This window comes from Chinchilla lanigera, unplaced genomic scaffold (assembly GCF_000276665.1).
Source record: "Chinchilla lanigera isolate Chin_1 unplaced genomic scaffold, ChiLan1.0 scaffold00060, whole genome shotgun sequence".
NCBI classification, from domain to species: Eukaryota; Metazoa; Chordata; class Mammalia; order Rodentia; family Chinchillidae; genus Chinchilla; species Chinchilla lanigera.
This window is the reverse complement of record NW_004955461.1, coordinates 9,009,282-9,024,526: the sequence shown is the minus strand read 5'-3', so window position 1 is coordinate 9,024,526 and position 15,245 is coordinate 9,009,282. Positions and strand designations below refer to the sequence as shown.

The 15,245-nt window shown below is 43.0% G+C and overlaps 1 protein-coding gene across 7 annotated transcripts in view; it reads left to right on the top strand.

Moving 5' to 3' along the window:
• Zfat (zinc finger and AT hook domain containing) overlaps positions 1 to 15,245 on the top strand; it is a 289,108-nt gene that overhangs the window by 127,781 nt on the left and 146,082 nt on the right. For all 7 annotated transcript variants that reach the window (XM_013521342.1, XM_013521341.1, XM_013521339.1 and 4 more), the window contains 2 exons: positions 6,726 to 6,914; positions 8,493 to 8,643. In XM_013521342.1, the coding sequence (XP_013376796.1) occupies positions 6,726 to 6,914; positions 8,493 to 8,643 (340 nt within the window). The remainder of the gene's footprint in view (positions 1 to 6,725; positions 6,915 to 8,492; positions 8,644 to 15,245) is intronic.

The window sequence follows — 15,245 nt, the reverse complement described above, 5'->3', positions numbered from 1 at the left end:
GTTCAGGAAGTTGGGTAGGGATGTTGTCTCTAAGAAGCTCACCATGAAAACTGCCTGTTTTACAGTGGTAGAGTCCCTGTGCCTAGGGTGGTTTGCAGATAGTCTAGACAGTTTTCTTTTTTTTTTTTTTTGGTTTTTCTCCGGTACCGGGAACCGAACTCACGACCTTGCGCTTGCCAGGCAGGCGCTTTGCCGCTGAGCTAAATCCCCAGCCCCTAGTCTAGACAGTTTTCCTTTGAGATGGTCGAATAATAACTGCATGTTGTCCAGCAGTTGGGCAAAGTCACTCCACAATGTCACATTTGCCCCTAGAACCTTAGGACCACTAGATCTAGAAGCTAGACTATTTGTTGTTAGCATGCTGCTGTATCTTTGCCCAATAAATTTTTAATCATAATGTTAATATTGCTAACTGGTACATAATGTTATATATTTCTTTAATTTGCATGAGAAATTTTAAAAATCTTCAAAACACACCTAAACCTAAAACAAGATTTTTTAGCCAGAGAGAATTGAAGCGTTTCTGACAGAGGAGAAGTGTGTTGTTCATCGGGAGCATGTAGGGATGGGGGCTGTCTCACACTTCTCTTGCTTCAGACAGAATCTGTTTTGAGAGGGTGGTGTGGAAACATGAGACATTCTGGTGGCCATCAAGAACCCCCGAAGAGGTAAAGAAGAAAAGGTCTGCCCCAGGATTGGCTCTGACTCCGAACTTAACTCATTTGGGCCTAATGAGTTTTGAAACAAGTGTCCATCAGGGCTGACTGCAGAGGCAGATGAGCAAGGAAGGCTCTGAAGGCATGGTGTGGCTCAAAGAGACAAAGAGGCAGTGTCCCAGAAGTTTCTAGAAGGTGGTAGAGAAGATGCATATTGATGAAATTATACTGTTTGATGCTCACAACAATCCTCTGAGGTATCTATATCAATGTCATTATCAATATCTCTATATATCTATCTATATATCTATATCTCTATCTACATATCTATATATCTGTATATCTAGGTATTGAACTCAGGGCCTTCACACTGAGCTGGTTCCAACCCTATCCCTTTATAAATGTTTATTTTGAGACAGTGTCTTGCTAAGTTACTAAGTTTCCCGGGCTGGGTTTGAACTTGCAGTTGTCCTATCTCAGCCTCCCAGAGTTTTGGGATTATTGGTGTGTGCCACTATGCCTGGTATATATTTTATTTTTTAATGAGTGATTTTATGGAGATTAATCAGTTGTCTGAAATCCCATTATATGTAGTAGAAATGTGTGCACCATTCCTGGCCTCGGAGACTCTGGACAAGGTGCACAGCCCCCTTTTCCTTACCTGCATTAACAGGCCCTTTGCTGCATACACCTATCCATTTACAGCAGTTCATGGCAGGAGTAAATCCAGAAGCCACATGCATGAGGGAGAATCAAAACTCATCATTGAGCTATTGAATTTTCAAAGAAAAGGAAGCTGGAGGGAATGTAAGCATTAGCTGGAGAAAAAGGTAGAAAAGTTTAAAAAGTCAATAACTCAGAGGAAGCAGGAAACTATTTAAAAGCACTTTACTGAAAGGCCATGATACCTATGAGCTGGAGATGAAAATGCCATGCACTGAGAAAGTGTCCACCAGCATGACTTCTGGCCTGGGTCCTGGGTGGGTCACTGGGGAAAGGGCAGCCTTCATAAGAGCAAGGATGAGTCAAGTGAAGACGAACAAGTGGGTGGGAGTGAGGACTTTGGTGTCCAAAAGCAAGACAGCACAAAACTACCAACCAAACTGTTGGGAAAGTGTCCTTCTTTTTCAGCCTCCACCATCCCTGCTTTCCACAAACTACTGAATGCCTACTGTGTGTAGACTACCAACATTGGGAATAAGAATAGCCATGCAGCTGAGTTGGCGCTAGGTGCAGGGATGGGAGGAGCAGGTGCAGTAGGCATATAATATGAATCTGGCATTTCTGTATATACTGCACTTGTACTTGGAGGTCACGGTTTCTGTGACATCCAGGTCTTCCCACTGGCCTTCTTAGCCACATCTCTACTTCCACATGTTGATGTCTTAACCTGAATTACCCAATAATCCCTAAATGCACTGGGCATGTGCATTGGAGGGAATATGCTCACTGTTCTTTCTAGGGCTCTATTCTTTGAACAGTGCCCCAGTCCTCAAGGAGTCTGCTAAGGTCATCTCCTAGAACAATTTGCATGGCTGCTTAGTGCAGTCCCTGACCCACAGTGCCCAAGGGCAAACCTAGTGCTGAGGCTTCTGAAGCTCTCCAGAACAGAATGTGGCCAGCCTAGATCCATGATGTGTGCAACTACAATGAACTGAAGGTATGAGTGTGTGGAGGTGTGCATTTGGGGCAAGTGAGGGACTGTCTTAGCTTGTGCTCCTTTAGAAGCAGCCATGGCTGCAGACAGCAGATCTGAGTGTGATCCCAGAAAGTAGGAGTCAGGGAATTAGGGAGTGGGGCAGGGCAAGAGAAGAGCCAAGGACTTGTCACTGAGGCCCTGCTGAGGGCTATGGGGGTTGAACTCTCAAGACACTGCCACAGTGAGTCCAGCATCATCCACGTGTAGTGGCCCCAGTTTCTGGGTCCTGGTCCCAATGTACATAGCTGCTGCTCAAGTTAGATCTGTGCCATGGGGCTGCAGTGAGAGCCCCACTGGCTTGTGCTGCAGGGATTTTGAACCTGCACAAAGCACAGGCTGTCAGCTGGTGGCTGTTCCATGGGATGAAGTTATATGTGGTTCTGTTGTCCACTCTCTGTCTTGTCCAGCCTTTCTTTTTTTTTTTCACATCTCTCCCTCCATCGCCTTCTATTCTCCATGCCACTTCTCAACGTCATTACGTTGGAACCAAGACTTTCACACATGAGCCTTTGGGGGGAATAACTGTCTGTCCCCAAACCCTAGTCATGGATCTAGGTGTGTGCACAGGTCCAAGGCTGCCATAAGCACGGGAGGCTTGATTTACTTGTGGTTCATATTGTTGCAACCCACAGAATTGAAGAGATAAGCACATGAAGGTGTGTGTTTGGAAGTCATGGCCTGGATTGTGTGTGGTAGTGCGAGAGATGGTTTATGGCAAATCTTGGGGGACTTGTATCATTCAGTGTTTTACTAGAGAAACAAATACAATACAAGATAGACAAATGTATAAGAAATTACAAGATTGGTCTACAGTGGTCACTCACAGAGTTGGATGAGGAAACATGCAGAGGGTTCTACGCCATGGAGACTGACAGTTTTAGTCCAAGGTCTGGCATTCTCTGCAGTGTCCAGTGTAGAGATCTGTGTCAGGAGGCCAATGGGTGAGCAATGGAAGGGTGAAAAGTCTGTGATGGAAGGCTGAGCAATCTGAGGTGGAAGCCAGGAGATGACGTTTAAGTTGAAGGGGAAGACTAGAGCTCTTCTGAAGAACAGAAGCAAGTCCATCCTTCTTCATTTTTTCCTTCATACCATCCATGCGATGAGCTGGCCTAGGGCAGGTTCTCTATATCCTAGAGTGTAGAATTGCTGAACCTACTAGTTAAGCTTCTAAACTTCTCAGGCTGACACAATCACTCAACCATTGCAGGACTTTACCAAGCACCTTCTCTTAATGGAGGCAGAGGGCAGCCATTGAAAGGTTTTAATCATGGCAGTGTTAGGACTAGATTTGGATTTTAAAGTGACTCATTCTAGGGTTGATGTGGAGATTAGTTGAGAGTGTGTTAGTGAAGATCCTACTAGTAGAGGCACCCATTAAAAGTGAGTTTAGAAGTGAGTGTATGTCTTCTGCAGATGAAAAGGTATGTGGGCCTCAGTGTTCCAGGTCTGTTCAGTGGCACAGCTATACCATTAAATCACAGGGTTCATCTTTCTCTTGGGATCCTCAGGGTATGAACGTGTGCTTTCATTGGGCCTCTCATCATGGGGATTTGCCTTAGTTCCAGGCATGGACACAGCAATATCCATGGCAGTACTTTGCCTGTTAGAGGAGATCATTCCCAGAAGCCCCTGATACCTGCTTGCCAGGCCCCGTGGGCCAAGCCCTGTCTGTTAGGATGGCTGGAGCAGCATTCTCAGTCCCCATGGCAGAGGTGGCATCTCCACTGAGGAGGGTGGAGTTGGGAATGAATAGGGTGGATACTATCAAAGTGTACCCTAGAGTAACCAGAGGAAGACAACCTCAAGGACCTGCTATAGTGGTTAGGGTTAGGGTGAGAGATGCAATTCTTATCCGGTTTCCTCTTCTCCACCTAAACCACTGCTGGTCTCTTGACTGTTTTTTAACCTGATCTGGTTTCCAGACCTTCACTTACTCCCACCCACTGTTCTCAACCTCCCAGTCCTGCAATGCACCAGTAGCACAGGGTGCCTAAAGCAGAGTCTAAGAACTGCTCATCCCCCATAGAGCATAGGGTCTCTTCAGCCTCTTCGGTTAACCCTGGTGAAGAGCATGTATGTGCTTGTTTGTTTTTGTTGATTCATGCTGTAAACCAGGTTAAGCTTAGTGAGCTCTAATTCTCAGGTCTTTTTTAATATGAACATATCTATTCCTGTCATATCACCCACATATTGAGTTGTACACCATAGTGAGTTCTGTTATAAAGCGAAACATCATTTTAAAAGCAAAAAATTCCTTACGATGTTGGCTCTACCTTTTTATAGCATCCAGTATATTTTGCTCTAGTTATTTATACACGTGCATCACCCAATATGGAGTCTGCCAGATTACTTCTGTGACTCAGCCAATTTGTGGATCTTCAGAAATGTTTTTGTTATAGCCACTGAAAAATAAAATACAGTAAAACAAAAGCTGCTGTGAAGAATGGTGCATATTAAGCCTCCCAAAATGTAGACACTGGCAGCAGCTTTAGACACAGTGCTCTAAGGTGTGGCTGCACAGGAGTCCCATGTTCTTCAAGGATGGACATAAGTGCTGGTCCTCGACTTTCGGCCTTGGAGAGCAGTGTGCAGTTCTGTCTGATTCTTGATCTCCTCTACTCATTTTTCTCTTAAGTTTGATATCAGCAGTCTATTAAAAATTTCCCTAAGACTGTTTCTACTGGATCTACTATCTCTACTAGGATGATCCAAGCATTTGGATTTTAGGACACTAAAAATGAGAATGCTTGTTTTGATTACTCTGCCTCATTTGCCCAATTTTTCTCCTTGTTTCGCATTGAGAGAGCTTTTCCTTACCCAGTACGCCTGCCTGAGAAGTCCTTACTAGGTTACCTTTATGCACATTTGTGCATTGTCCCGGTTCTGAATTCACCTCCTTTATAACCACACATTTCAGCTCTTTCCAAACCCCTCCTTATGCCTGCCTATGTCCCACATGTCCCGCACCCATGCATACACCCCATACGCAGTCAAAGGGAGGTTATGTGGAATCGCTTTCTGTGCTCTTGTCTTGTGTTCTGACCAAGGATTCTCAGGTGGATTGTATTAGATTATGTGACTGTGGTTCTAAGAGAAAACGCCCTTTTCTTCCATCTCACTTAGGACTCTCAAGAGAGTGCTCCTTCCTTGTTCCTCACTGTATGTGGAAGCTTTCTTTACCCTTCAGGCTGATACCGTGTTTCCTGTGTGAAGGTCACTGTTGTTCTGGCTGATGTGTTTGTGCTGTAATGTGTTTGAGTATTTTCTGAGCCCCTCCAGTTAATTCTTCAAAATGGTGGCACAGATTTAAAGCCTGAATTCAGTCCAACTGTTCCCTGGCTGACATGGCTTCACAGGTGGTCTTTCACAGGCTTCAGTGGGAATCTGTGGGTCCCAGGGTGCCCCAGATGTGTTTTGCTAGGCTCTCGCATTGTTTCCTGAAATTCTGGATTAGGGTTAGCCTTGAAAAATAAGATTTCAGGCAAAAACCTGGACTTCTAGACTCCCTTTGAACCATCAGAAGGTGTGACCATCTCACCACATGTCTGAGAGGTCCTTGGCAAGAGTCAGCCCTGTGCTCTCACTTGAGTCCATACCACAGCTTTGCTTTCTCGTGCTACTTTACTGAGCTCCAGCGTTGGAGGTTCACCCCCTGGCACTCACCAAAGGACAGTTCCAGGCTTTTCATGGGCACTGAGGCCTTCTAGGACCTAGTTTAACAGAGTTTAACTGAAAGGTTGCATGTCCATACAATGTTTCTGAACTCACAAGTAGACTTTACCCTCCCCTTCTGTACCCTCTTGTGTCACAAAGTGCAGAGCAAACAGCTATTGATTGTACTTCTTTGTCTGTATGTCCCTCACTCCCACTGGACAGCAGGGCACTAGAGGGCAGGGTATGCCCTTACCACTGTTTATGTCTTCCATGCCTGGCACAGGAAAAGCACCTGATCCGTGTAAGTAGAATAAGTGACTGGTTTCTTTCTTAGACTGTGTCTTGGAACTTTGAATTTTCTCTGCAGTATCATTTATTGACAATTCTGAAAGCTGCTGGGCTTCATGAAAATAGGACTAGGGACTATGTCTGTTTTATCTAGCAGTGCATTCCTGGTGCTCAGTGGGGGCCTGGGTAGAGTGCTAGAATGAGTGAATGAGTGAAGAGCTAGAGATGGTGCCCAGGGTGATACAGTGGGACTGTATGGCACTGTGGGCCAAGGAGAGAGACAGACAGACAGACAGAGAGACAGACAGAGACGCAGACAGAGACAGACATTTCCTTTACTGTCACCATCCCTTAAGACTTAAGTTTGCACTCCAACTCTGTCCCTAATCTGGAAAGGTAGTTTATATATCTTGGTGTTTGCTCCCCAGGTAATGAGTCAGACCTTGAACTAGAAAAGAAGTACAAGGAAGATGATCGAGAAAAGGCCCCCAAAAGACCTCGGTCCCAGAAAACAGAGAAAATCCAGAAGATCTCCTCAGGAAAGGAGGCGAGGCAACTCTCTGGAGTGAAGAAACCCATCATCAGTGTGGTTTTAACTGCTCACGAAGCCATTCCAGGTAATCACAATAGTCTGGAAATGACACACGAGGCTTTGGCACAGCTGTCCCCAGGGCAACTAGATAGGGTGGTCTGATTTGGAGTACTGGCCTGAAGCTGTGTCTCAGGTGGCCCATTCTCTGAGGGGGCTGTCATTTCATCACCTATGAATTTGGTACACTGACCGACCTACTTACTGCCCGGGGCTGTTCATGGATAGTATGCTGATCGGAGGTGGCCAGGGTGGCTGCAGCCACTGTGGCCTCCGCCAGCCATTGTCATGTGAGTGGGGACCTCAGTCCTCTGTGGGGAGTCTTTCTTCCCTTCCTGCCAGCACGCACCTCCTCTGAGGGAAATGGCCCATGTGGCCAGGAAGGGGCAGGGAACTGTGCCTAACTTGTATTTTTAGTGTTCACCAAATATTTTGTAATATTAGAAGTTTTTGTCTGTTTACTTTCATATGAAATAGCCAGCAGATGCATTATACTATCCTTTTTAAAAATACTCTCTCCTAGGATGGGACACTTTAGATAAAAAGTAATATATGGTAATGAACTTTAATCGATAGCATTTTCTGTTTTTTTCCCTATCCATCTGGAGTGGTAGCTATCAAAGTTTAGGATTTTAAGGTCAGCTATTACTTTTTAAATACTTATATTTAAAGTGAAAGCAGTGACTAAATATTTTTCTTCTGTACTTCACTACAGAATAAGGTGATTAATAGAGAACAGACATATAAAATTAGGAGACAACAACTTTCTGCAAAATCACTTTGTTTCCCCCATTCTCCTTTAGGACTGTGTTATTCTGGAAAGTGAAAAGTCCCAGAGAATTTCTCATACCCAGTGGTCACTAGAGAAAGTTCCCATAGTTTTCCTCAAAAATTAATGGTAGTATTTTGAGATTTATGTAAGTGAGGGTGACAGAACAACTCAGTCCCTTTGCTATTTCAGAAACAAGGTTTAGATTGGGAACTTTTCTTTCAAGTACTCTGTAGGTACATGTGCATACACACCCCCATGCTCCCAGGTACATGCACCCACATATAATGTCTGGTGCTATAGAAGGCCTTAAAGGTGTCCCTTGAGATTTATTTACTCTGTACCCCAAAATAATTCAGAGTGGAAACAGACAAAGAGATGTTAAGGTAATGTCATATTTGTAATTAGAGCCCATGTGTGGTTTAAATTCCTATTTATCATCTGTTTTACCATGTATGCTATCTTGAAGCAGCTCTGCATATACTTAAAGTTTAACACATTTGGGTCTGTGTGAAGCCCTACAAAGATTTTATATATATATATATATATACACACACACACGCATATGTGGATGTGTGTTTAATAAGTAGATCAAGTGAAAATGTACCTCAAGGGGTCATTTAAACATATTTTTAAAAAGTTTAGCCCTTGCCCCTCAGACACACACACATACACACACTCACTGTCATGCGTTAAATATGTCAGCTGAAGGAAAACTGACATGATAGTTGCGAATCCCAGATAAGGCGATGCCCTCCAGATACCCCTGACTCTGCCAGGTTGGGCTTGGTGCCACCAGTGCTGTGTAGTAAGCAGTGCATTTTGCATCAACCTCAGGTGCTACCAAGATTATTCCAGTGGAGGCTGGGCCCCCAGAAACAGGAGCAGCAAATCCTGAGCCTAGCGCAGCTGATCTGGTTCCACGGAGAGGGTACCAGGAGTATGCCATTCAGCAGACCCCGTACGAGCAGCCCATGAAGTCGAGCAGGTAAGTTGTAATGTCAGGCAGATGCTGAACGTGAGTGACCTCTGCAGAGCAGAAGCAGGATCAGCATATTTGTTTATCTCAATTTTCTTTACAAACTTATTTGTGAAGCTACTGACTTCTTGATTTATTGAGTGAATGAACCTTTCCAGTATGGTTTTTAGTGTAATATTTCCCTCTGAAATGCAAAGGAGATGGACATACTTTAGGAACGAGGCACCAGTTAGCTCAGTGAAGACGGAGCATTTTACTCCAAGCAACCATATGTTTAACCTTTATAAAAGGAGGTATAAATATGGCCTTCTTTTCTTTCCTTTTGTTTTGAGACAGGGTCTCACTTTGTGGTTCAGGCTGGCCTTGAACTCACTGTGATCCTTCTGCCTTAGCCTCCCAAGCATTAGGATTATATATGTGCACCACTATGTCTTGCCTCTTTTTCTTTAAGAAGTAACACTAATGTGTTGTAGAAAGTTCAGACATCCCATATGATGCAAATTAATGTATCCTTTTTAAAAGATTTAACTACTATTGATAGTTACATGCTTCTGCATTAGATTTCTCATTGCTGAGATACAATACCTGGCACACACAAATTAAAGGAGGAGAGATTTAATTTGGCTCTTGGTTCAGGGGATTTGGCCCATGGTTAGCTGGCTCCAGGGCAGGAACCTTATGGTGGTAGGGTATAATAGAGGAAAGCTGCTCACCTCATAGCAGTCAGAAATCAGAGAGCAAGGAGGAGCCAGAGAGGAAGATATACCCTCCATAGCACACCCACAGTGACATGCCTCTTCTAGTCAGGCCCACCTCCTAACAGCATATTTAGCTATGAACTTATCAATAGATCAGTCCATTGATGAAGATAGCTCCCTCATGATCCAGTCACCTTTCAAAACCTCTGAACATGTGAAATTTTGGGGAACACCTAGATCTAAAATATAACATTCTGCTCCAGCCTCCGAAAGCCTCATGTCCATCTCATTATGTAAAATGTATGTAGTGCGTCTCTAAGACTTGCCAAAGTCTTAAGAATTCCAACATTGCCTAAAAGTCCAAAGTGTCCTCTGAGACTCAAGAGGGAAACTCTTAGCTAAGCCCCTAGAAAAATAAAATAAAAAAGAAAGTTAGATACTTCCAACTTACAATGGCCCAGGGTAAATATTCCATTCCAAAAGGGAAAAAATAGGGGGATAGAAAGGAATTGGACCAAAACCAAAATGCAGTAGGAATAACATTAAATCCTGTAGCTCCATATCCACCACTCAGAGCAGTTTATGGCCAGATATGAACTCTAAAAGGCTTGGGCAGCTCCACCCCTATGGTCTTACTGGTTGCAGCCCACATGGCTTCTCTCTTGCACTAGCCCTACTCATAGTACTGTGTTAGCTTTTTCATTTCTGAGACACAGTAGCTGACACACACAATTTCAGGGAGAAGAGATTTAATTTGGCTCATGGTTCAGGGGATTTAGTCTATGGTTAGCTGGCTCCAAGGCAACAATATCATGGTGGCAGAGGATAGTGAGGATAGTTGCTCACCTAGTGGCAGCGAGGAAGCAGAGAGAGAGAAAGGAGGAGCCAGGGAAGGAGATGTATACTCTCTCGCAGTGAGACATCTTCTCAAACCCAGCCCCATTTCTTCACAACATATTTATCTATGAGAACTCATCAGTGGGCCAATTCTCTGCTGAATACAGCATTCCCTGTGATCCAGTCACTTCCAAAAGCCTCACCAGTAAGCACGGGAGATATTTAGGGAGACAGCCTAGATCAAAACTATGCAGCTCCCATAATGTTTTCATGGTGTACTATGATATTTTGCTTTAATATTATTACTTTTTAAAACATGAAATACCAATTGTACTGTGTAACTTTTTAAAATGTATTGCACCTTGAAAATCTTTTGCTTTAACACATATTTAAAAATTGGGTTTACTATTATGTGGGCTTTTTGTCATTTGCATAGCCGGTTTTTGCTCCCATGGACAGTTCCATGATTAACTGTTTTTGAATATCCACCTTCCCATACGTTTTCAAGACTTCCTGTGGGATAAATTGCCAGAAGTAGAACTGTTGATATGGGGAATATGAATTTTGAAAACTTTAATTGACCTTCAAACGGTCCTGTCAATACCTGGATCAGCTGTCCCTTCCATACACTGCCCCCCCAGGATGTCTTAGCTGTGATATGGTCCCGCCAAAGTCATTAGTTTACCAGTTACTGGGGCTCTGGAAATGTTTTCCCCAGATGGGAGGAAAGACCAAGAAATGCCAGTTCCTGATGCTTTCCCTGTGCTCCTAGGAGAGGGGAAATGAGTTGTTCTTGAGCAGAGCACAAGCTTTAGCACAAACCAACCTGGGCTGACTCTAAGCTCTTCTACCCCAGTGTACCTCAGGTCAGTCGGGCACCTGTAACGTTCTGGGTGCTGCTGACATGACAAGGAATCCAACCCAGCCCCTGCCCCAATGAAACTCACGCTGTTTTTGTTTTCAGTTTTTATTTTTTATTAGCATATGCTTGTAGTACATGTCAATTACATCCGTGATGGGTAGTTGGTAAAGCACAGAACACATCTTCATTCTTTCCTCCCCTTCCCATCTCGTTCCTCCTCTCTCCCTCCATCTCTTGGTCTCCTTTCTATTTGTAAAAAGTCTGTCTCCCTATTTACTGTTATTTACCTTTCCTTTTGCCATTTATCTATACTTTGGGTTTCTCATATGAGAGAAACCATGTGGTAATTAATCTTGCGTGCTGATTTATCTCACTTACCATTATAGTCTCAAGGTGCGTCCATTTTCCTGCAAATAAGTCAAGTTTACCCTTCTTGGCCCATTTGTCTGTTGGTGGACATATAAGAAGTCCATGCTCTTTCACCTTGACATGTTACTGTCCTCTGGTTATCTAGTGCATTAGTGTAAAATTGAATAATAGAATCTTGGTTCAGTGGTGAGAATAAACGATGAGCTATATGCATAGTCCCTGGCTCATGTTGTACTCACTAATTATGTTATTGTTTCATGTGATTTGCTTCATTAATTTGTAGCCTCAGCCTTCTATTCTTATAAATGTAAACAACTGACTACAAATAAAGTTGTAAAAATATTTATTCTTTTGATGGATCTGTAATAGAATTAAATTCCATGATCATTCTGTTTCTCAACCTGGGTTGATTTGTAGACCTTAACTAATTATCTTCATCATATTTCAAGGTCTCTTGGGGAGGGATTCAGCTACATGCTAATCTAGTTATAGGTAAATATACTCAAAATTTAATTAACAGATTCAGGCTGTATATCCTTGTTGTCATGTCTTCTGTTAATATTTATTATGTAAATTATAAAATAATAAAGAAAGACTTTAAAAATTTTTCACATGATAATTTTGCTTTGTAAAATAGAGATTAAGACTTTTATGGTATATCATTTTTTTCTTCCTATAACAAGTGTGATGCAGACTTATATAGAAAATCTGGAAAGTCCAAAAGGCTGAGAAAAAATGTAATTTGTGATCTCATTACCCAACGACTGTTAGTAGTTCTAATGTATTTCCTCCTGGCCTTTTTCCCCCAATACATTCATCTTATAACACTGAGTTTATATTTTGTACGTGATTTTGTATCTTTAAAACTTAGTCACATTATACTCTGTTACTTAATCATAAGTCGTTGCTTCCTAAGGACATGTTATAACTTCATGAAGACAACCTGGGACATAGAAGCTCCTCCGTTGTTAATGTTTGAAGGCTTCTTTTTGTTCTTAGAAGAACAGGGGTCTTTGAGGCTGGCCTTTCCCACCTAGAAGCCTGTCCCCCGCACACTTCCTCTGGTCCTCTGTGCTCCAGATGTGCTCCAGGCATCTGGACCTCTTTTTCACTTCCTTGATCTTGCCTTGCAGTTGCCTCCTCCTTTTCCTCTGGGATGAATCTCCTCCTGCTTGCTTAGTTAGCTCCTGTTCAATTTTTGGCTTTCTGCTGAAATGTCGTGTCATCAAGGAGACCTTCCCTCTCCTGTAGTCAGTCAGACTGTTCTAAACTGGGCTCCTGGAATATCTTATCTTGTCCTTTCCATAGGGAGCTTATGGGCCTTATCTACTGGCTTTTACATTAGCAGAGTGAAGTCCAGCTGGGAAGAGTTCAGTTTGCTTTTGTTACCTTTTGTATCCCTAGTGTCTGTAACCCTTTTCTGAATGAGTGAACAAATGAGTGAAAAAATAAATGAACAAAGTAGGAAACTATGTTGGGACCTTCAAGCAGCTTCCTATTCTTAACTATTGTGAGAAATGGGCCATGAACACCTTCATCTAGTTTTGTATTCTTTAAGATAGTCACAGAGGTAGAATAACTGGATTAAGGCATCTGGCCTTTTAAATTCTCCTTGATTTATAAAGTGCAGTGATGAGAGTACTTTTATTGAATAGGGAGCATTGGAGTGAAATAATATAGTAGGAATGGTGTAGATATTGCAGCTTTATGCCTTGGTTCAGAATCATGTGGCTTCTGCTTAGAGTAAACTGTAGGCTGACCCTTGTCATCCTCCACCAGAAACAGGGCACACGTGGTCACTAGCTATTTTTCTAATAATTTAAAATCTCCAAGCAAAAGATTCTCCTAAGACCATTTAGACCTTGGATTAGAGGAGCAAATACTGTGATTTGTTTATTTAATTAACACTATGAATCCAGGGCTTCTTTCTTCAGTGGTCTTTTTACAGATAAAATGTATCACTTTCTGGTTATCTTTGTCATTTGGGAAAGATCCAAATTACTTTCCTTGAATAAGCATTGGACTTAGCATGCAGGCATAGTAATAACTTTCAAATTTGAATATTTTAAATACATCATGTGAGTGGTACCCTCTGATATTTTTGGACTGCAATCTAGTTAAATATTTTTAATTTAAAGACAAAGCAAGCTGTGTTGATCAGACATAGATGTACAGATAATTTCGTAAATATAGACTTTACAGTTGTAGTAGGTACAGCTTAGTGGCCTAATTAATAGCACTACATGATTTGTTAGTATGTCGCAGGTCCTTCTTGGATCACCTGGGCACACTATCCAGAAGGAGCACTTTTAGCCAGAGAGGAAGGCTTACTTAGTTCTTTGATCTCTGCCAGTTTCTGTCTCTGGTACATGCTGAAGTACTTTAGTGGTTGTCATTTGATATTTTCAGAAATAAGACTCTGCCATTTCAACTGTAGTCGAAGCCCCATATGGGAAGCCTTCTTCACATGCATGGTCATAGTGAGAACAGGTTGCTGTGCATTGGTGATTTCAGGCAGTACAGAGCGTGCAGATGAATGAACGGGACCCCAGGTCGTCTGCCTGGGTCAGATCACTTACCAATTGTAGGATGATTGGCAGATGCTCATTTTTCTCATCTGTAAAATGAGTATGATAGTAGGTTGAGATTAAATATCTGGGATCTTTTGTAATAAAATAATAATTGTTAGCTATCATTGTTATCATTACTGCCACTTTCACCTTTAGTATTCACATTGCCCCATTGAAAAAGACAGGCTCCATGAGGCAGACCATGTTTTTATTTTTCACCACATGAAAAAATTTATTGCAGTGTCTGCACATATTGCCAGGTATTAATCAGTTGCAGTTTCTTTAAGTGGTGTATGAGGCTAGTGAAGGGCAATCCTATTTCCCCATCTGAGCTCTACACTAGCTGTGATGGAGTAGGAGAAAGGGGGAAAGTCCATCTTCAACTCTGCTGCTGACAGAGCTGTGGGAGAGGGTGAGGCATGGAGCTTCCTCAGCTGTGCTGCAGTGCTGGGCCAACGGCTGCCTGCCACACCTGCAGCCCTGGCCAGGCTCTCAGATACCTCTGGCTGAGTGCTTGCTTTGTCCCATGCTTACCACAGGAAGGCAGGTACATCCTCACCATTAGGGGAGAGCCAGGCGCCACTAGCGGATTCTAGTTTCTGTCCCAAACTCACCAGTCAGGTGTGCGACATAGTTCTTTTCTCCTGGGAAGAAGTAAGGACATGGATGAAGGCCATGGATCTTTCCCTAATTGGTGGCCCTTGAGTAGAATCTTGCAAAACGGGGCATAAGGTCAGGCTACAGTTGGTCGAATGAATAGGCAAGTCTGGATTGTTAAAGCTGTTGAACCATCCGGTACTGTATTTAGTCCCATGGAGGCTCCCTTTGTTCCGTAAAGACTGGTCCTTTAAAAAATATCCCAGAATGCTTACGGATCTATTAGGGGAAATGCCTGGTTAGTGTGTGTGTGTGTGTGTGTGTGTGTGTGTGTGTGTGAGCGCGCGCGCGCACGTGCGAAATCCCACTTCCCTTCCCTTCTCCTTCTGTTATGCTTTCTTTCTTACTCATCAAGTCTCAACTTGGACAGCCTTCAGCAAAATCTTCCCATTGCTTTCACATTGGCTATAAGTCTCTGTTTGTACCCTGCCCATACTTCTTTCGCACTTACTGTGCTACTGTGCAACGTTTGCTGCCTTGTCTTTCCTTCCCCTGCACTGCGAGGTTCTGTAGGACCAAGACTCCCTGTTTCTCTTTCATCTGTACCTGGCTTGTACTGTTCTTCTAGTCCTGTTTGTTGAGTGAATGAACGCTTCATCCATCCTCTGCCTCAATTAA